Source organism: Strongylocentrotus purpuratus, unplaced genomic scaffold (assembly GCF_000002235.5).
Source record: "Strongylocentrotus purpuratus isolate Spur 01 unplaced genomic scaffold, Spur_5.0 spur5_scaffold_21, whole genome shotgun sequence".
Taxonomy (NCBI): Eukaryota; Metazoa; Echinodermata; class Echinoidea; order Camarodonta; family Strongylocentrotidae; genus Strongylocentrotus; species Strongylocentrotus purpuratus.
In genome coordinates this window covers 25,613,125-25,633,961 of record NW_022145607.1, presented here as the reverse complement: position 1 = coordinate 25,633,961, position 20,837 = coordinate 25,613,125, and the positions used below count along the sequence as shown (strand labels likewise).

General features: G+C 36.4%; 1 protein-coding gene and 28 non-coding genes across 30 annotated transcripts in view; 1 reads left to right on the top strand and 28 right to left on the bottom strand.

The window, feature by feature from the left end:
* LOC575287 (transient receptor potential cation channel subfamily A member 1 homolog) overlaps window positions 1-20,837 on the top strand; it is a 53,692-nt gene that overhangs the window by 8,356 nt on the left and 24,499 nt on the right. For both annotated transcript variants that reach the window (XM_030995486.1, XM_030995487.1), the window contains exons 2-5: window positions 1,919-2,087; window positions 2,743-2,825; window positions 3,653-3,802; window positions 4,610-4,819. In XM_030995486.1, coding sequence (XP_030851346.1) covers window positions 1,919-2,087; window positions 2,743-2,825; window positions 3,653-3,802; window positions 4,610-4,819 — 612 coding nt within the window. The remainder of the gene's footprint in view (window positions 1-1,918; window positions 2,088-2,742; window positions 2,826-3,652; window positions 3,803-4,609; window positions 4,820-20,837) is intronic.
* On the bottom strand, window positions 5,519-5,590 carry TRNAD-GUC. The gene has a single exon. It is a non-coding gene; the product is annotated as a tRNA-Asp (tRNA).
* On the bottom strand, window positions 5,915-5,986 carry TRNAD-GUC. Its single transcript has one exon. It is a non-coding gene; the product is annotated as a tRNA-Asp (tRNA).
* TRNAD-GUC lies at window positions 6,295-6,366 on the bottom strand. The gene has a single exon. It is a non-coding gene; the product is annotated as a tRNA-Asp (tRNA).
* TRNAD-GUC lies at window positions 6,676-6,747 on the bottom strand. Its single transcript has one exon. It is a non-coding gene; the product is annotated as a tRNA-Asp (tRNA).
* Window positions 7,437-7,508, bottom strand: TRNAD-GUC. The gene has a single exon. It is a non-coding gene; the product is annotated as a tRNA-Asp (tRNA).
* TRNAD-GUC lies at window positions 7,792-7,863 on the bottom strand. Its single transcript has one exon. It is a non-coding gene; the product is annotated as a tRNA-Asp (tRNA).
* On the bottom strand, window positions 8,181-8,252 carry TRNAD-GUC. Its single transcript has one exon. It is a non-coding gene; the product is annotated as a tRNA-Asp (tRNA).
* TRNAD-GUC lies at window positions 8,942-9,013 on the bottom strand. The gene has a single exon. It is a non-coding gene; the product is annotated as a tRNA-Asp (tRNA).
* TRNAD-GUC lies at window positions 9,297-9,368 on the bottom strand. The gene has a single exon. It is a non-coding gene; the product is annotated as a tRNA-Asp (tRNA).
* On the bottom strand, window positions 9,686-9,757 carry TRNAD-GUC. Its single transcript has one exon. It is a non-coding gene; the product is annotated as a tRNA-Asp (tRNA).
* Window positions 10,447-10,518, bottom strand: TRNAD-GUC. Its single transcript has one exon. It is a non-coding gene; the product is annotated as a tRNA-Asp (tRNA).
* Window positions 10,803-10,874, bottom strand: TRNAD-GUC. The gene has a single exon. It is a non-coding gene; the product is annotated as a tRNA-Asp (tRNA).
* Window positions 11,191-11,262, bottom strand: TRNAD-GUC. The gene has a single exon. It is a non-coding gene; the product is annotated as a tRNA-Asp (tRNA).
* TRNAD-GUC lies at window positions 11,952-12,023 on the bottom strand. Its single transcript has one exon. It is a non-coding gene; the product is annotated as a tRNA-Asp (tRNA).
* TRNAD-GUC lies at window positions 12,337-12,408 on the bottom strand. Its single transcript has one exon. It is a non-coding gene; the product is annotated as a tRNA-Asp (tRNA).
* Window positions 12,692-12,763, bottom strand: TRNAD-GUC. Its single transcript has one exon. It is a non-coding gene; the product is annotated as a tRNA-Asp (tRNA).
* On the bottom strand, window positions 15,228-15,299 carry TRNAD-GUC. The gene has a single exon. It is a non-coding gene; the product is annotated as a tRNA-Asp (tRNA).
* Window positions 15,614-15,685, bottom strand: TRNAD-GUC. Its single transcript has one exon. It is a non-coding gene; the product is annotated as a tRNA-Asp (tRNA).
* TRNAD-GUC lies at window positions 16,151-16,222 on the bottom strand. Its single transcript has one exon. It is a non-coding gene; the product is annotated as a tRNA-Asp (tRNA).
* TRNAD-GUC lies at window positions 16,542-16,613 on the bottom strand. The gene has a single exon. It is a non-coding gene; the product is annotated as a tRNA-Asp (tRNA).
* TRNAD-GUC lies at window positions 16,927-16,998 on the bottom strand. The gene has a single exon. It is a non-coding gene; the product is annotated as a tRNA-Asp (tRNA).
* On the bottom strand, window positions 17,317-17,388 carry TRNAD-GUC. The gene has a single exon. It is a non-coding gene; the product is annotated as a tRNA-Asp (tRNA).
* TRNAD-GUC lies at window positions 17,701-17,772 on the bottom strand. The gene has a single exon. It is a non-coding gene; the product is annotated as a tRNA-Asp (tRNA).
* On the bottom strand, window positions 18,084-18,155 carry TRNAD-GUC. Its single transcript has one exon. It is a non-coding gene; the product is annotated as a tRNA-Asp (tRNA).
* Window positions 18,617-18,688, bottom strand: TRNAD-GUC. Its single transcript has one exon. It is a non-coding gene; the product is annotated as a tRNA-Asp (tRNA).
* TRNAD-GUC lies at window positions 19,006-19,077 on the bottom strand. The gene has a single exon. It is a non-coding gene; the product is annotated as a tRNA-Asp (tRNA).
* Window positions 20,172-20,243, bottom strand: TRNAD-GUC. The gene has a single exon. It is a non-coding gene; the product is annotated as a tRNA-Asp (tRNA).
* TRNAD-GUC lies at window positions 20,709-20,780 on the bottom strand. Its single transcript has one exon. It is a non-coding gene; the product is annotated as a tRNA-Asp (tRNA).

Here is a 20,837-nt window from a genome sequence, read left to right as displayed (position 1 = left end):
TTTGCACATTTTTTTTCTCTACGTACCTCTGCGTGTGGTATTGAAGTTTCTGAAATGCCCTAACCATGCTAACTTAATAAATAGTAAAGTTAAGTAGCATACGTATAGCAACTACCCAGCAGTGGCAGTTAACATGTTGGACAGGTGACCGATTTGTTTCTTCTTCTTCTCATTGGAGTCTTCTTCTTCTTCTTCTTCTTCTTCTTCTTCTTCTTCTTCTTCTTCTTCTTCTTCTTCTTCTTCTTCTCGTAAAATACAGTCCACCATCGCATGTATTGTCCTATTGATTGGTGCATATACAAATGTATGCAATGGAAGGTATTCATCAAAACTCTTCTAGAAGCAGTTCTATGTTTGTCTTTCCTGTAAAATATCGACCCTATAGGTTTTAAATCATCAAGACAGGAAAACTTCTTAGATATAATATATTATGCTTTACTTTTTTAAGGCATATTGTTTAACGATGTTACCAGTTTGACCAGATGCATGGCCCTACGTGTTATCAGTGGCTGTAATATGGTGTAATATTGAAGCCCTAAACAAATTGCGCTTCAAAATGATCATGAAGTGCTTCAAAAAAGTAAAAAAATCTTGGAGTGACCGGTTTTACCATATTCATTTTCCCCAATAGACTGTAGTGTAGACATTTTGAATTCCAATCATAGATATCTTGATAATCAAACATGCGATCGGCTTGTAAAAGTCATGGGATTCCTGACTGACCTAACGGTTTGTACTTATGATTGCAGCAGCCTGAGCTTAATCCAGGATTTTGTTTAGAATCTGAGGCAAAGATACCCAATCCCTTTAAGGTAGTATAGACAACGGTTTTTAAAATAGTGCAAGTCACTTTATTTGTCTATATAATATGTTTATTTAGCTACATCTTTGAGGTCTGGTCATCAGCATTGTTACTTTTAACAGATGCTTTGACTTTGTTTGGTGAAAAGGGCTTTCAGATTTAGTGGGGTTTAAGAGTATCACATATCTATTTAGGGGGAGGGGCACGCATACTTCAGGTATCCCCTTGGATGGATCCATATCTGGGTTTACTTTAAACTAGTTAACCATTCTCATATTATAGTCTTGTTCGTGTTTCTATGATTATCATTTGGCCCATGTGAGAATTCGAAAAAAATCGCGTTGAAAATAGCCATGATCACTTCAAGTCGGATATCCGCTCGTCATCCGAAAGCTATTTTCGTTATTATTGATTGCTATACAGTACGTTTACAAGGAGATTCTGGTTCCTAAATGACCTGTTTCAAAGGGAAAATAACGAAGGCCATGTTATTTACTGCCGATGATCTAGGAATTTGTATAGTGATGTTGGGTTTTTTACGTGTACGGTATTGGTGTGGTGATTTGCATAAAGATTACCAATGTGTACGAAATACGTAGCAGTCACGAGGATTTCAATGAAATGGCAGAAGAGATTGATTTCCATGGTAACACTAGCTCAGTAGTCTTGTTACCATACTTGCTTGGTGAGTGGAAGGCTGCTAATTCGAAGGAAATAACGCGTGCCTGTGCATATGGCCGTGCATGCAAAACACAGCCAGAATTATTTTTCTGCAAACTGATATTAATAGATGAATTGAAGTTAATAGAAAGATTAATATTTATTTCAAATTATCAGCTTGAGCTCATGAAGAGTGCTGAGAGCATGTACTGTAGATTAGACGTTTCCAAATCATCTATTTGGTGGGTAAATTTCACAACGCTTTCATTATTCCATTCTGTCCGTTTGTCTGTACGTCTTTCTTTCTTTTTGTTTTGTATCTTGCTTTCTATCTTTAATACGTTCTTCTCTTTCATTCTCTCCTTATATTTATTCATTTATTCATAGCTTTATGATTTGTGCAAATGTATCTATTTAATTGATTAATTAATGTTAATTAATATGTTTATTTTGCAGGCAGCAAAGTCTGGAAACTTGTCTGAAATTGGTCGGCTCTTGAAAGACGAAGAAGACGGTGGTAAAGATAGACTGAACGAACCTGATAAGAAAGACCGCACACCCCTCCATCACGCCTCTCAAGCGGGACATGTCAATGTCGTTAAATATTTGATCGAAAATGGCGCAGGTATGATGGTGATATAAATGGTAGTAATGACGATGATGCTGATAACTATAATGAGATAATAATAATGATAATACAAATGATAATAATAATCATGATAACGATAATAATATTAATACTAAGCATGATAATAATAATGTATAGACACTACTACTAGTAATAACATTAGAAACAGTATAGTAGTAGTAGTAATAATAATAGTAGTAGTAGTAGTAGTAGTAGTAGGAGTAGTAGTAGTAGTAGTAGTAGTAGTAGTAGTAGTAGTAGTAGTAATAGTAGTAATAGTAGTGGTAGTGGTAGTAATAGTGATGGTATAAGTAGTAGTGTTGGAGATTTTGGTAGATCGAACAAACCTCAACGTGGTAAATCCTTTGATAAAAAATGGAACACTGATATATATATAATGATATGGTAATAATGATATGATAATAATAATAATTAAAGGCTATCGTGTGACTGTCTAGCAGTTTCCTGACACCAAAGTTAAGATAGTCAGGTATTTTTGATGATGTGTACCGTAATGTGATCAAATTTTGGCTGTCCAGCTTCTTGATTCTAAGCTTACCATAAGGATATTATTATGGACTTTTCAGCTTACGAAGTCTTAACTTATGTAAGTTCATCATTTTTCTAATTGTTTGTCTTCCATTCTCTTCAGATATCAACGCTGAGGGCGATAATAAACGTCTGGCCATACACTTTGCGGCCATGACCAAACCAGGAAAAGCTAGCAAAATAGAGGTCGGTTTATTTTCTTGTTGACATCAATCGAACATGAATAGTTATATCATTTTATAAATAACGTAAATCACATGAAAATAGCATCTTACATATAATACAACCATTCACTTTAAACGTCTTTTCATTACTTTTATCAAATTGCAGTGAATGGAAAGTATTATTAAGTAAAGTAGTAACATAGTCCAGAAGATGATGGAAACTTGTAATTACTGTTTTGTTTGAAAAAAAGTCAGCCATGTTTTTTCATAATTTTCCAGACCTTTTTTAATCATGATAATGCATAGTGTTTAAAAATAGCGGTATTTCTAGCAAAATGATTAGTCATTCTGCTCATTAATGTAATATCTCTCGCTCTCTCTTTCTCTCTTTCTCTCTCCCTCTCTCTCTCTCTCTCTCTTTCTCTCTTTCTTTCTTTCTCTATCTCTCTCTTTCTTTCTTTCTCTCTCTCTCTCATTTTCACTCTCTCTCTCTCTCTCTTTCTCTCTCACTCTCTCTTTCTCATTTTATTGAGCGGCAATCGGAGCATATTCATAATTCGTCACTGTTTTCACGAAGTGACGGTAGTGAAAAAAAATTGCATTCACTTTGCGTTACGATTTTCCTCCCCACCGTCACTTCGTGAAAACAAGGACGATTTATACCATTTTTTTCTTTATGGAAAGAGCTATCATTTGTAATTATTTCAATGATCCATGTGGACTCTCTGAATCAGTTAAATCTAGTTTATTTCCTAATCAATTCATATATTCTTTTTCGAACTAAGTTTTCACAATCATAATATACACATTATATCATTAAACGTAACGGTAATATATATTTTTTTACAGGAATCAAGTGTGATACTGTACCTACTCTCACAGGAAGTCGACGTGAACGCCCGGGACACTTTCGGCCTGACTCCCCTCCACATCGCCGCTATGAGGGGCAACAAACCAGCGGTCTTCAACCTTCTCTCGGCTGATGATATCAATATAAATGTAATTATTTGGATTTCCGTCAGATTTTCATGATTTCCTTCATCGAGCAATTAGGAATCATTAGGGTAAAGGCCTTTACTAGACATGAATGAGAAAGTGTTGTCGTGACAACGACTGAATATATTATGACATCAGAAATATTGTTTGCTTGATGTCAGTAATTCATTTTAGGAGAAAGGGGTTAAAATTAAAGAATACTACTGACATTGTTCTCTTATTGGTATCATGATCATACATTTCCATGAGATATATTATTGTAAACAATTAGAAACGATGGAGACAATATTTGGTCGTGTTCTTTTTTAAACAACAAACCCGAATTCGTGCTGTTTCTGGAGGCTTGTGATTCTTTGAAGAGAAAGTACAAAAATTATGAGTCAACCATAAAAGATGGAAACACAATATGTATCTTTCTGAAAGATTAGTTTGAATTGAAACTGAATGAATACGATCCTTCTTTACTTCGCCATTGTTTAACCCCTCCCTGTTTGTCTCTCTCTCTCTCTCTTTCTGTATTTATCTTTCTTTGTTCTCCCCTTATCATTCCTGTTATTATTAATGTATAATATTTTTAAATAATTATTATTCATATTGTGTTTTTTGTTGTTAATATCATTATATCATTATTATTAATACTATCATTATTATTAATACTATCATTATTATTAATACTATCATTATAATTATCATTTTCTGTATTGTTATCATCATTATCTTTATTATCATAATCATTATTGTTCTCTTTGTTATTAAAATAATTATTATTTCTATTTCTATCTTTCCGTCTCTCTTACATACCACTCTCAGGAGAAGGATAAAAACGACATGACGCCCCTCCATGTAGCCTGTCTCCATGGCAACGATGACATTGCTGCGATGTTGGTTGGGGTCGGAGCAGAGGTCCAGTCTCAAGATTCGACCTTCTCAACGCCTTTACACGCAGCATGCCAGGGAGGACATAAGAAGATTGTTAAAAGACTACTCGATGTTTGCAAGAAGAAGAGTATTCTGCATACTGTAAGTTGATTGTAAATAATTCAAATTTAATCGTGTATTTTATTTTTGTGCATTTGTTGGTGTATTGATTTATGATGCCTTTGTTTGTTCATTTATTTCTCATTGGTCTATTCATTCATTTATGATTTTTTTTTTTTAACAAAGGTTATAAGATCTGCAACCTAGCAGAGCATTATTTTCCTTCTGAAAAGCTATCGTTAAAAAATCAATCAAAAGATAATGGAGAGCATGATTATGTAAGTTTAGAAATTTCTTCATAATTACATAGGCCTATCTTGTCTATATAATCAGAAAACTAATCCTACCTCGCTACATATTGAAATATGGATATTATCGTCTGCTTTTCGCATAAGAGCAGAGCTAGGTTATCAAATGTTTTTCAGTAACAAAAAACAAAATCATGATCTCCTTGGCGGGGAATCCTTTGGAAAGTGATCGTTGAAATATCAATCATAAGAATAACGGTGAAACATGATTACGGTGAAACATGATTACGGTGAAACATGATTACGGTGAAACATGATTACGGTGAAACATGATTACGTAGCTATCATAATACATTGTTAATTACAGATCTTGTCTTTACCTTATCATTTGGAGACTTCCTCGTAGGAATATGAATACAATCGTGACCTTTTTGCATAAGAGCAGAGCGAGGTTTAAAGGTGTTTTTTTTGTAACAAAAAACAAAAACATGATCTCCTTGGCGGGGAATGGAACCCCGGTCTTCCGCGTGACAGGCGGAGATACTCACCGCTATACTACCAAGGAAGAGTTGATAATGAAACAGAACTATTATTATTGCTTGAACAAAGGATTTAAGATTTGCAACCTAGCGTAGTAGTATTTTTCATCTTGAAAATGTTCGTTAACAAATCAAAGAAAGGTAAATGGAAGGGACACTTTAACGTAAATTTCGTAATTTGTTTAGAATAGCAGATCTTGTCTTTTATCTTATCAATTGAAGTCTATTTTTTTACCTCGCTACGTAAATATTTCAATTCGAATATGGATATCATCGCCTGCATTTCGGATAAGAATTAAGCCATAAAAATTATTATCAAAGTTTTTTAAGGCAAAAAACAAAATCATGACCTCCTTGGCGGGGAATCGAACCCCGGTCTTCCGCGTGACAGGCGGAGATACTCACCACTATACTACCAAGGAAGAGTTGATAATACAGAATTATTATCATCGCATGAAAAGGTGATATCAAATTCAAAAGCGAGCAAGACATTATTTTCCTTTTGGAAAGTGATCGTTGAAATATCAATCATGAGAATAACGGTGAAACATGATTACGTAGCTATCATAATACATTGTTAATTACAGATCTTGTCTTTACATTATCATTTGGAGACTTCCTCGCTAGGTTAATAATTCAGTAGGACTTATGAATACAATCGTGTCCTTTTTGCATAAGAGCAGAGCAAGGTTTAAAGGTTTTTTTTAGTAACAAAAAACAAAATCATGACCTCCTTGGCGGGGAATCGAACCCCGGTCTTCCGCGTGACAGGCGGAGATACTCACCACTATACTACCAAGGAAGAGTTGATGATTCAGGATCAAAATTATGATCCCATCAACAAGGGATATCAAATTTGGAAGCGAGCAGGTCATTTTGTTTCCTTTTGAAAAGTGATCGTTGAAAAATCTAAGAAAAGTTAATGGGAAGCACGATTACGTAATTATCGCAATTTCTCGTAAATTACAGATCTTGTCTTGTCCTTATTATCTGAAGACATTTCCTACCTCGCTTTACGAATTGTGGGAATATGGATTCTATCGTCTGCCTTTCGAATAAAGGAAAGCTAGATTTAAAGGGGTTTCTTAGTAACAAAAAACAAAATCATGACCTCCTTGGCGGGGAATCGAACCCCGGTCTTCCGCGTGACAGGCGGAGATACTCACCACTATACTACCAAGGAAGAGTTCATAATACAAAATTAATATTATTTGTTGAACAAAGAATGTAAGATCTGCAACCTAGCGTAGTAGTATTTTCCTTTTCGAAAATGTTCGTTAAAAAATCGAAGAAAAGTTAATGGGAGGCACGACTACGATTTTGTTTTTATTTTATTTAGAATAGCAGATCTTGTCTTTTACCTTATCAATTGAGGACTGTTCCTACCTCGCTACGTAAATAATTCAATTTGATTGTGGATTTCATCGTCTGCTTTTCTGATAATAATAGAGCCATGTTATCAAAGTTGTTTAAGGCAAACAAAAAAAATCATGAAGTCCTTGGCGGGGAATCAAACCCCGGTCTTCCGCGTGACAGGCGGAGAAACTCACCACTATACTAACAAGGAAGAGTTGACAATACAGAATTATTATTATTTCTTGACAAAGATTGTAAGATCTGCAACCTAGCGTTGTAGTATTTTCCTTTTGGAAAATGTTCGTTAAAAAATCTAAGAAAAGTTAATGGGAAGCACGATTACGTAATTATCGCAATTTCTCGTGAATTACAGATCTTGTCTTTTCCTTATTATCTGAAGACATTTCCTACCTCGCTTTACGAATTGTGGGAATATGGATTCTATCGTCTGCCTTTCGCATAAAAGGAAAGCTAGATTTAAAGGGGTTTCTTAGTAACAAAAAACAAAATCATGACCTCCTTGGCGGGGAATCGAACCCCGGTCTTCCGCGTGACAGGCGGAGATACTCACCACTATACTACCAAGGAAGAGTTGGTAATACAAAGTTGATATAATTTCTTGAACAAAGAATGAAAGATCTGCAACTTAGCGTAGTAGTATTTTCCTTTTGGAAAATGTTCGTTAAGAAATCGAAGATATATTAATGGGAGACACAATTACGAAATGTTCGTAATTTCTTTATAATAGCAGATCTTGTATTTTCTTAGTTAATTGAGGAAACTCCCTACCTCGCTACGTAAATAGATGAATTTGAATAAGGATATCGAGCCAGGTTATCAAAGTTGTTTAAGGCAAAAAAAAAAACATGACCTCCTTGGCGGGGAATCGAACCCCGGTCTTCCGCGTGACAGGCGGAGATACTCACCACTATACTACCAAGGAAGAGTTGATAATGATACAGAACTATTATTTTTGCTTGAAAAAAAAATTTAAGATCTGCAACCTAGCGTAGTAGTATTTTTCATCTTGAAAATGTTCGTTAAAAAAATCAAAGAAAGGTAAATGGAAGGGACACTTTAACGTAAATTTCGTAATTTCTTTAGAATAGCAGATCTTGTCTTTTACCTTATCAATTGAAGACTATTCCTCCCTCGCTGCGTAAATAATTCAATTTGATTAGGATTCTATCGTCTGCTCTTCGCATAAAAGGAAAGCTAGATTTAAAGGGGTTTTTTAGTAACAAAAAACAAAATCATGACCTCCTTGGCGGGGAATCGAACCCCGGTCTTCCGCGTGACAGGCGGAGATACTCACCACTATACTACCAAGGAAGAGTTCATAATACAAAATTAATATTATTTCTTGTACAAAGAATGTAAGATCTGCAACCTAGCGTAGTAGTATTTTCCTTTTGGAAAATTTTCGTTAAAAAATCGAAGAAAAGTTAATGGGAGGCACGACTACGATTTTGTTTTTATTTTCTTTAGAATAGCAGATCTTGTCTTTTACCTTATCAATTGAGGACTGTTCCTACCTCGCTACGTAAATAATTCAATTTGATTGTGGATTTCATCGTCTGCTTTTCTGATAATAATAGAGCCATGTTATCAAAGTTGTTTAAGGCAAACAAAAAAAATCATGAAGTCCTTGGCGGGGAATCAAACCCCGGTCTTCCGCGTGACAGGCGGAGAAACTCACCACTATACTAACAAGGAAGAGTTGACAATACAGAATTATTATTATTTCTTGACAAAGATTGTAAGATCTGCAACCTAGCGTTGTAGTATTTTCCTTTTGGAAAATGTTCGTTAAAAAATCTAAGAAAAGTTAATGGGAAGCACGATTACGTAATTATCGCAATTTCTCGTGAATTACAGATCTTGTCTTTTCCTTATTATCTGAAGACATTTCCTACCTCGCTTTACGAATTGTGGGAATATGGATTCTATCGTCTGCCTTTCGCATAAAAGGAAAGCTAGATTTAAAGGGGTTTCTTAGTAACAAAAAACAAAATCATGACCTCCTTGGCGGGGAATCGAACCCCGGTCTTCCGCGTGACAGGCGGAGATACTCACCACTATACTACCAAGGAAGAGTTGGTAATACAAAGTTGATATAATTTCTTGAACAAAGAATGAAAGATCTGCAACTTAGCGTAGTAGTATTTTCCTTTTGGAAAATGTTCGTTAAGAAATCGAAGATATATTAATGGGAGACACAATTACGAAATGTTCGTAATTTCTTTATAATAGCAGATCTTGTATTTTCTTAGTTAATTGAGGAAACTCCCTACCTCGCTACGTAAATAGATGAATTTGAATAAGGATATCGAGCCAGGTTATCAAAGTTGTTTAAGGCAAAAAAAAAAACATGACCTCCTTGGCGGGGAATCGAACCCCGGTCTTCCGCGTGACAGGCGGAGATACTCACCACTATACTACCAAGGAAGAGTTGATAATGATACAGAACTATTATTTTTGCTTGAAAAAAAAATTTAAGATCTGCAACCTAGCGTAGTAGTATTTTTCATCTTGAAAATGTTCGTTAAAAAAATCAAAGAAAGGTAAATGGAAGGGACACTTTAACGTAAATTTCGTAATTTCTTTAGAATAGCAGATCTTGTCTTTTACCTTATCAATTGAAGACTATTCCTCCCTCGCTGCGTAAATAATTCAATTTGATTAGGATTCTATCGTCTGCTCTTCGCATAAAAGGAAAGCTAGATTTAAAGGGGTTTTTTAGTAACAAAAAACAAAATCATGACCTCCTTGGCGGGGAATCGAACCCCGGTCTTCCGCGTGACAGGCGGAGATACTCACCACTATACTACCAAGGAAGAGTTCATAATACAAAATTAATATTATTTCTTGTACAAAGAATGTAAGATCTGCAACCTAGCGTAGTAGTATTTTCCTTTTGGAAAATTTTCGTTAAAAAATCGAAGAAAAGTTAATGGGAGGCACGACTACGATTTTGTTTTTATTTTCTTTAGAATAGCAGATCTTGTCTTTTACCTTATCAATTGAGGACTGTTCCTACCTCGCTACGTAAATAATTCAATTTGATTGTGGATTTCATCGTCTGCTTTTCTGATAATAATAGAGCCATGTTATCAAAGTTGTTTAAGGCAAACAAAAAAAATCATGAAGTCCTTGGCGGGGAATCAAACCCCGGTCTTCCGCGTGACAGGCGGAGAAACTCACCACTATACTAACAAGGAAGAGTTGACAATACAGAATTATTATTATTTCTTGACAAAGATTGTAAGATCTGCAACCTAGCGTTGTAGTATTTTCCTTTTGGAAAATGTTCGTTAAAAAATCTAAGAAAAGTTAATGGGAAGCACGATTACGTAATTATCGCAATTTCTCGTGAATTACAGATCTTGTCTTTTCCTTATTATCTGAAGACATTTCCTACCTCGCTTTACGAATTGTGGGAATATGGATTCTATCGTCTGCCTTTCGCATAAAAGGAAAGCTAGATTTAAAGGGGTTTCTTAGTAACAAAAAACAAAATCATGACCTCCTTGGCGGGGAATCGAACCCCGGTCTTCCGCGTGACAGGCGGAGATACTCACCACTATACTACCAAGGAAGAGTTGGTAATACAAAGTTGATATAATTTCTTGAACAAAGAATGAAAGATCTGCAACTTAGCGTAGTAGTATTTTCCTTTTGGAAAATGTTCGTTAAGAAATCGAAGATATATTAATGGGAGACACAATTACGAAATGTTCGTAATTTCTTTATAATAGCAGATCTTGTATTTTCTTAGTTAATTGAGGAAACTCCCTACCTCGCTACGTAAATAGATGAATTTGAATAAGGATATCGAGCCAGGTTATCAAAGTTGTTTAAGGCAAAAAAAAAAAACATGACCTCCTTGGCGGGGAATCGAACCCCGGTCTTCCGCGTGACAGGCGGAGATACTCACCACTATACTACCAAGGAAGAGTTGATAATGATACAGAACTATTATTTTTGCTTGAAAAAAAATTTAAGATCTGCAACCTAGCGTAGTAGTATTTTTCATCTTGAAAATGTTCGTTAAAAAAATCAAAGAAAGGTAAATGGAAGGGACACTTTAACGTAAATTTCGTAATTTCTTTAGAATAGCAGATCTTGTCTTTTACCTTATCAATTGAAGACTATTCCTCCCTCGCTGCGTAAATAATTCAATTTGATTAGGATTCTATCGTCTGCTCTTCGCATAAAAGGAAAGCTAGATTTAAAGGGGTTTTTTAGTAACAAAAAACAAAATCATGACCTCCTTGGCGGGGAATCGAACCCCGGTCTTCCGCGTGACAGGCGGAGATACTCACCACTATACTACCAAGGAAGAGTTCATAATACAAAATTAATATTATTTCTTGTACAAAGAATGTAAGATCTGCAACCTAGCGTAGTAGTATTTTCCTTTTGGAAAATTTTCGTTAAAAAATCGAAGAAAAGTTAATGGGAGGCACGACTACGATTTTGTTTTTATTTTCTTTAGAATAGCAGATCTTGTCTTTTACCTTATCAATTGAGGACTGTTCCTACCTCGCTACGTAAATAATTCAATTTGATTGTGGATTTCATCGTCTGCTTTTCTGATAATAATAGAGCCATGTTATCAAAGTTGTTTACGGCAAAAAAAAATAATCATGAACTCCTTGGCGGGGAATCAAACCCCGGTCTTCCGCGTGACAGGCGGAGAAACTCACCACTATACTAACAAGGAAGAGTTGACAATACAGAATTATTATTATTTCTTGACAAAGATTGTAAGATCTGCAACCTAGCGTTGTAGTATTTTCCTTTTGGAAAATGTTCGTTAAAAAATCTAAGAAAAGTTAATGGGAAGCACGATTACGTAATTATCGCAATTTCTCGTGAATTACAGATCATGTGTTTTCCTTATTATCTGAAGACATTTCCTACCTCGCTTTACGAATTGTGGGAATATGGATTCTATCGTCTGCCTTTCGCATAAAAGGAAAGCTAGATTTAAAGGGGTTTCTTAGTAACAAAAAACAAAATCATGACCTCCTTGGCGGGGAATCGAACCCCGGTCTTCCGCGTGACAGGCGGAGATACTCACCACTATACTACCAAGGATTGGTGAAAACACCAAAGAAATATGATCCGATTATCAAGGGATATCAAGTTTGGATGCGAGCAGAACATTATCTTCCTTCTTAAGAAAGATCGTTGAAAAATCAAACAGAAGATATGGGAAGCATGTTTTAATACATTATTTCTTTGTAATCAGAGATCTTGTCTTTTCCTTATTAATTGAGGACTATTCCTATTTCGCTACATTAATAATTCAATGTAAAAACGGATAGCATTGTCCGTTTTTGTATAAGAGCATGCAGTGCTGGGTTTAAAGGCTTTTTGAGGTAAAAAAAAACAAGAACAAAATCGTGACCTCCTTGGCGGGGAATCGAACCCCGGTCTTCCGCGTGACAGGCGGAGATACTCACCACTATACTACCAAGGAAAAGTTGATGATACAAAGTTGATATAATTTCTTGAATAAAGAATGAAAGATCTGCAACCTAGCGTAGTAGTATTTTCCTTAAGGAAAATGTTCCAAAAAAAACCGAAGATATATTAATGGGAGACACGATTACGAAATGTTCGTAATTTCTTTATAATAGCAGATCTTGTCTTTTGTTAGTTAATTGAAGACACTCCCTACCTCGCTACGTAAATAGATGAATTTGAATAAGGATATCGAGCCAGGTTATCAAAGTTGTTTAAGGCAAAAAAAAAAACATGACCTCCTTGGCGGGGAATCGAACCCCGGTCTTCCGCGTGACAGGCGGAGATACTCACCACTATACTTCCAAGGAAGTTCTGTATAATGATACATATGGTGGCCCTGAAGGGACATCGCGAATAGACTAAATCGTGAAAAATATGCGATAAAATTCACGATATCGTCAATTTTATCGCATATTTTTCACGAAGAAATTCACGAAATTGACGATATCGTGAACTTTATTGTGAACTTTTCACGATGAAATTGACGATATCGTGAATTTTATCGTGAAAAGTTCACGATATAAAGTTCACGATATCGTCAATTTTATCGTGTACTCTATCGTGTACTCTATCGTGTACTCTCCTGATGGGCGCTTCGTAAACAAAACCAGCCCTAGCTGGGGGAGACAGAGAGAAGGAAAAAAGGGAAAGGGAAAGAGAAGATAAAAGGAAAGAAAGAATAATAAGAAGAAAAGAGGGAAACGGGGGGGGGGGCGAAGGGCTATTGCCTCCTCCTCACTCCCCCCCCCCCCGCCAAAAAATAAATAAGGAGAGAGAGAAGGGAAAGGGAAAGGGAAAGAAAATATAAAAGGAAAGAAAGAAGAGGAAGAAGGAAAGAGGGAAACGGGGGAAGGGCGAAAGGCTCTTACCTCCCCCCCCCCCCCCCGCCAAAAAAATAAATAAGAGAGAGAGAGAGAGAGAGAGAGAAGGGAAAGGGAAAGAAAGAAGAGGAATAAGAGGGAAACAGGGGAAGGGCGAAGGGCTCTTGCCTCCTCCCCCCCCAAAAAAAAAAAAAATAAGAGAGAGAAGGGAAAGGGAAAGAAAATATAAAAGGAAAGAAAGAAGAGGAATAAAAAGGAAAGAGGGAAACGGGGGAAGGGCGAAGGGCTCTTGCCTCCTCCCTCCCCACCCCCCGCCAAAAAAATAAATAAGAGATAGAGAGAGAAGGGAAAGGGAAAGGGAAAGAGAAGATAAAAGGAAAGAAAGAAGAGGAAGAAGAAGAAGAAAAGAGGGAAACGGGGGCGAAGGGCTCTTGCATCCCCCCGCCAAAAAAAAAAAAATAAGAGAGAGAGAGAGAGAGAGAGAAGGGAAAGGGAAAGAGAATAAAAAAGGAAAGGAAGAAGAATAAGAAGAAAAGAGGGGCTCTTGCCTCCTCCCCCCTCCCGCGCCAACAAATAAATAGGAGAGAGAGAGAGAGATAGAGAGAAGGGAAAGGGAAAGGGAAAGAAAATATAAAAGGAAAGAAAGAAGAAGAAGACGGAAAGAGGGAAACGGGGAAGGGCGCAAGGCTCTTACCTCCCCCTCCCCCCTCCCGCCATAAAGGGAAAGAGAAGGGAGAGGGAAAGAAAATATAAAAGGAAAGAAAGAAGAGGAAAAAGAATAAGAAAAGAGGGAAACAGGGGCGAAGGGCTCTTGCCTCCTTTTTTTTCTTTCTTTTCCTTTCTTTCCTATTCTCCCTCTTTTTCGTTTTTCTCTTTCTTTCTTCTCTTTCCCTTTCCTTCTCTCTCTCTCTCTCTCTTATTTATTTTTTGGCGGGGGGCGGGGGGACGAGGCAAAAGCCCTTTGCCCCCGTTTCCCTCTTTTCTTCTTCTTCCTCTTCTTTCTTTCCTTTTATCTTCTCTTTCCCTTTCCTTTTCCCTTCTCTCTCTCTCTCTCTGATTTATTTTTTGGCGGGGGGGGGAGGGGGGCAAGAGTCCTTCGCCCTTCCCCCGTTTTCCTCTTTTCTTCTTCCTCTTCTTTCTTTCCTTTTATCTTCTCTTTCCCTTTCCCTTTCCCTTCTCTCTCTCTCTCTGATTTATTTTTTGGCGGGGAGGGGGGGGGGGAGTGAGGAGGAGGCAAGAGCCCTTCGCCCCCCCTCCCCGTTTCCCTCTTTTCTTCTTATTATTCTTTCTTTCCTTTTATCTTCTCTTTCCCTTTCCCTTTTTTCCTTCTCTCTGTCTCCCCCAGCTAGGGCTGGTTTTGTTTACGAAGCGCCCGTCAGGAGAGTACACGATAGAGTACACGATAGAGTACACGATAGAGTACACGATAGAGTACACGATAAAATTGACGATATCGTGAACTTTTCACGATAAAATTCACGATATCGTCAATTTCATCGTGAAAAGTTCACGATAAAGTTCACGATATCGTCAATTTCGTGAATTTCTTCGTGAAAAATATGCGATAAAATTGACAATATCGTGAATTTTATCGCATATTTTTCACGATTTAGTCTATTCGCGATGTCCCTTCAGGGCCACCATAGATACAGAACTATTATTTTTGCTTGAAAAAAAAAATTAAGATCTGCAACCTAGCGTAGTAGTATTTTTCATCTTGAAAATGTTCGTTAAAAAAATCAAAGAAAGGTAAATGGAAGGGACACTTTAACGTAAATTTCGTGATTTCTTTAGAATAGCAGATCTTGTCTTTTACCTTATCAATTGAGGACTATTCCTCCCTCGCTACGTAAATAATTCAATTTGATTATGGATTCTATCGTCTGCTTTTCGCATGAAAGGAAAGCTAGATTTAAAGGGTTTTTTTAGTAACAAAAAACAAAATCGTGACCTCCTTGGCGGGAAATCGAACCCTGGTCTTCCGCGTGACAGGCGGAGATACTCACCACTATACTACCAAGGATTGGTGAAATCACCTAAGAAATATGATCCGATTATCAAGGGATATCAAGTTTGGATGCGAGCAGAACATTATCTTCCTTCTAAAAAAAAGATCGTTGAAAAATCAAACAGAAGATATGGGAAGCATGTTTTAATACATTATTTCTTTGTAATCAGAGATCTTGTCTTTTCCTTATTAATTGAGGACTATTCCTATTTCGCTACGTTAATAATTCAGTGTAAAAACGGATAGTACTGTCCGTTTTCGTATATAAAGAGCATGCAGAGCTGGGTTTAAAGGCTTTTTCGAGGCAAAAAATAAAACAAAATCGTGACCTCCTTGGCGGGGAATCGAACCCCGGTCTTCCGCGTGACAGGCGGAGATACTCACCACTATACTACCAAGGAATAGTTGATGTTTCAGGATTAAAATTATGATCCCATCAATAAGGGATATCAAATTTGGAAGCAAGCAAGGCATTATTTACCTGTTGCAAAAGGATCGTTGAAAAGTCAATTAAAAAAGATAATGGAAAGCGTGAATGTGTAATTGTCGTAATTTCTTGTTAATAATAGATGTTGTCTTTTACCTTATCAATTGAAGTCTGATTCTACCTCGCTAGCGTAGTAGTATTTTCCTTTCGGAAAATTTTCGTTAAAAAATCGAAGAAAAGTTATTGGAGGCACAAGTACGAAATTTTCGTAATCTTTATAAAAACAGATCTTGACTTTTACCTTATCAATCGAGGACTATTTCTACCTCGCTACGTAAATAATTCAACTTGAATATGGATATTATCGTTTGTTTTTTTCTAAGAGCAGGGCGGGGTAATCAGAGGATTTTAAGAATAATAGACAAAAAATAAACAGAGACTCCTTGGCGGGAAATCGAACCCTGGTCTTCCGCGTGACAGGCGGAGATACTCACCACTATACTACCAAGGATTGGTGAAAACACCAAACAAATATGATATGATTATCAAGGGATATCAAGTTTGGATGCGAGCAGAACATTATCTTACTTTTAAAAAAAAGATCGTTGAAAAATCAAACAGAAGATATGGGAAGCATGTTTTAATACATTATTTCTTTGTAATCAGAGATCTTGTCTTTTCCTTATTAATTGAGGACTATTCCTATTTCGCTACATTAATAATTCAATGTAAAAACGGATAGCATTGTCCGTTTTTGTATAAGAGCATGCAGTGCTGGGTTTCAAGGCTTTTTGAGGTTAAAAAAAAAAAAAAAAAAAAAAAATCGTGACCTCCTTGGCGGGGAATCGAACCCCGGTCTTCCGCGTGACAGGCGGAGATACTCACCACTATACTACCAAGGAAGAATTGATAATACAAAATTAATATTATTTCTTGAAAAAAGATATAAGATCTGCAACCTAGCGTAGTCGTATTTTTCTTTTGGAAAATTTTCGTTAAAAAATCGAAAAAAAGTTATTGGAGGCACAAGTCCGAAGTTTTCGTAATTTCTTTAAAAAAGCAGATCTTGTGTTTTACCTAATCAATCGATGACTATTTCTACCTCGCTACGTAAATAATTCAACTTGAATATGGATATTATCTTCTTTTTTTTTTTCTAAGAGCAGGGCGGGGTAATCAGAGAATCTTCAGAATAATAGAAAACAAAAACAGAGACTCCTGGGCGGGGAATCGAACCCCGGTCTTCCGCGTGACAGGCGGAGATACTCACCACTATACTACCAAGGATTGGTGAAAACACCAAAGAAATATGATATAATGTTCAAGGGATATCAAGTTTGGATGCGAGCAGAACATTATCTTCCTTCTAAAAAAAAGATCGTTGAAAAATCAAACAGAAGATATGGGAAGCATGTTTTAATACATTATTTCTTTGTAATCAGAGATCTTGTCTTTTCCTTATTAATTGAGGACTATTCCTATTTCGCTACATTAATAATTCAATGTAAAAACGGATAGCATTGTCCGTTTTTGTATAAGAGCATGCAGTGCTGGGTTTAAAGGCTTTTTGAGGTTAAAAAAAAAAAAAAAAAAAAAAATCGTGACCTCCTTGGCGGGGAATCGAACCCCGGTCTTCCGCGTGACAGGCGGAGATACTCACCACTATACTACCAAGGAAGAATTGATAATACAAAATTAATATTATTTCTTGAAAAAAGATATAAGATCTGCAACCTAGCGTAGTCGTATTTTTCTTTTGGAAAATTTTCGTTAAAAAATCGAAAAAAAGTTATTGGAGGCACAAGTCCGAAGTTTTCGTAATTTCTTTAAAAAAGCAGATCTTGTGTTTTACCTAATCAATCGATGACTATTTCTACCTCGCTACGTAAATAATTCAACTTGAATATGGATATTATCTTTTTTTTTTTTTCTAAGAGCAGGGCGGGGTAATCAGAGAATCTTCAGAATAATAGAAAACAAAAACAGAGACTCCTTGGCGGGGAATCGAACCCCGGTCTTCCGCGTGACAGACGGAGATACTCACCACTATACTACCAAGGATTGGTGAAAACACCAAAGAAATATGATATAATATTCAAGGGATATCAAGTTTGGATGCGAGCAGAACATTATCTTCCTTCTAAAAAAAAGATCGTTGAAAAATCAAACAGAAGATATGGGAAGCATGTTTTAATACATTATTTCTTTGTAATCAGAGATCTTGTCTTTTCCTTATTAATTGAGGACTATTCCTATTTCGCTACATTAATAATTCAATGTAAAAACGGATAGCATTGTCCGTTTTTGTATAAGAGCATGCAGTGCTTGGTTTAAAGGCTTTTACGAGGCAAAAAATAAAAAAAAATCGTGACCTCCTTGGCGGGGAATCGAACCCCGGTCTTCCGCGTGACAGGCGGAGATACTCACCACTATACTACCAAGGAATAGTTGATGTTTCAGGATTAAAATTATGATCCCATCAATAAGGGATATCAAATTTGGAAGCGAGCAAGGCATTATTTTCCTGTTGCAAAAGGATCGTTGAAAAGTCAATCAAAAAGATAATGGGAAGCGTGAATGTGTAATTGTCGTAATTTCTTGTTAGTAACAGATCTTGTCTTTTACCTTATCAATTGAAGTCTGTTTCTACCTCGCTAGCGTAGTAGTATTTTCCTTTCGGAAAATTTTCGTTAAAAAATCGAAAAAAGTTTTTCGAGGCACAAGTACGAAATTTTCGTAATCTTTATAAAAACAGATTTTGACTTTTACCTTATCAATCGAGGACTATTTCTACCTCGCTACGTAAATAATTCAACTTGAATATGGATATTATCGTTTTTTTTTCTTCTAAGAGCAGGGCGGGGTAATCAGAGGATTTTAAGAATAATAGAAAAAAAAACAGAGACTCCTTGGCGGGGAATCGAACCCCGGTCTTCCGCGTGACAGGCGGAGATACTCACCACTATACTACCAAGGAATAGTTGATGTTTCAGGATTAAAATTATGATCCCATCAATAAGGGATATCAAATTTGGAAGCGAGCAAGGCATTATTTTCCTGTTGCAAATGGATCGTTGAAAAGTCAATTAAAAAAGATAATGGAAAGCGTGAATGTGTAATTATCGTCATTTCTTGTTAATAACAGATCTTTTCTTTTACCTTATCAATTGAAGTCTGTTTCTACCTCGCTACGAAAATAATTCGATTCGAATATGAATATCATCGTCTACTTTTCGCATAAAACCAAAACCAGATTTAAAGGTTCTTTTTAGTAACAAAAAACAAAAACGTGACCTCCTTGGCGGGGAATCGAACCCCGGTCTTCCGCGTGACAGGCGGAGATACTCACCACTATACTACCAAGGAATAATTGATGTTTAAGGATTAAAATTATGATCCCATCAATAAGGGATATCAAATTTGGAAGCGAGCAAGGCATTATTTTCTTGTTGCAAATGGATCGTTGAAAAGTCAATTAAAAAAGATAATGGAAAGCGTGAATGTGTAATTATCGTCATTTCTTGTTAATAACAGATCTTGTCTTTTACCTTATCAATTGAAGTCTGTTTCTAACTCGCTACGAAAATAATTCGATTCGAATATGAATATCATCGTCTGCTTTTCGCATAAAACCAAAACCAGATTTAACCCTAATAAGGCCGCGCTATTTGAGGTCTTAGTATGGCCGGGGGGAGCCATTATGGCCCCCCTTAAGATCTCGGCCGCGAAGCGGCCGTTCGCCGCGAAAATTTGCACGCATGTCAAGTGAAGTGTATAGAATAATATGATAATTTCAATTTTTTGAAAAATTCACTCATTAGCATATTTATGGTAATTTATGCAAATAAAGTGATAAAACTCACATTTTTACCCATAAATCATATATCATTCATAATTAGGCATTCTTTTTCACTACATATATTCATTAGACCATTCTGAATAATAATACAACAACAAAATTCGGAAGAGCCAGCTTATTCCTTATGTTATCCCTTGTTTTGATAATTTCTTATGTATTTCATTGTTTTTTTAACTTATGTATTTCATTGTTTTTGTTGTTTTATTTCATTTCTTACTACAATTCAACTATTTTGACACCCAAAACAACCACCTAAACTTTAAACAAGACCCAATAACCCATGTTTGATATGTTTTTAGGAAAAATGACTTTTCCTTATGTTTTGTACACAAATCACGAAAATGAGCGATTTTCGGGCTGACATGCAAAGACAAAAGGTCACGTGACCTTGTAACCGTAGGTCGGATTTTCAAAAAAATTCTTTTAAAAGTTGCGCAAGACTCGAAAGAAAAAATTCAGCGAGTGGCGGGCCGCCATCCATATGCGTTTTCGAGCAATTAGAAAAATCATGGAGGGGGGGGGGGGGCCATAATGCCCCCCCCCCCCCCCCGGCCTTACAAGGGTTAAAGGTTTTTTTAGTAACAAGAAACAAAATCGTGACCTCCTTGGCGGGGAATCGAACCCCGGTCTTCCGCGTGACAGGCGGAGATACTCACCACTATACTACCAAGGAATAATTGATGTTTAAGGATTAAAATTATGATCCCATCAATAAGGGACATCAAATTTGGAAGAGAGCAAGGCATTATTTTCCTGTTGCAAATGGATCGTTGAAAAGTCAATTTAAAAAGATAATGGAAAGCGTGAACGTGTAATTGTCGTAATGTCTTGTTAATAACAGATCTTGTCTTTTACCTTGTCAATTGAAGTCTGTTTCTACCTCGCTAGCGTAGTAGTATTTTCCTTTCGGAAAATTTTCGTTAAAAAATCGAAGAAAAGTTATTGGAGGTACAAGTACGAAATTTTCGTAATCTTTATAAAAACAGATCTTGACTTTTACCTTATCAATCGAGGACTATTTCTACCTCGCTACGTAAATAATTCAACTTGAATATGGATATTATCGTTGTTTTTTTTCTAAGAGCAGGGCGGGGTAATCAGAGGATTTTAAGAATAATAGAAGAAAAAAAAACAGAGACTCCTTGGCGGGGAATCGAACCCCGGTCTTCCGCGTGACAGGCGGAGATACTCACCACTATACTACCAAGGAATAGTTGATAATAATATAGAACAATATGATCCCATGAATAAAAGATATCAGATTTTC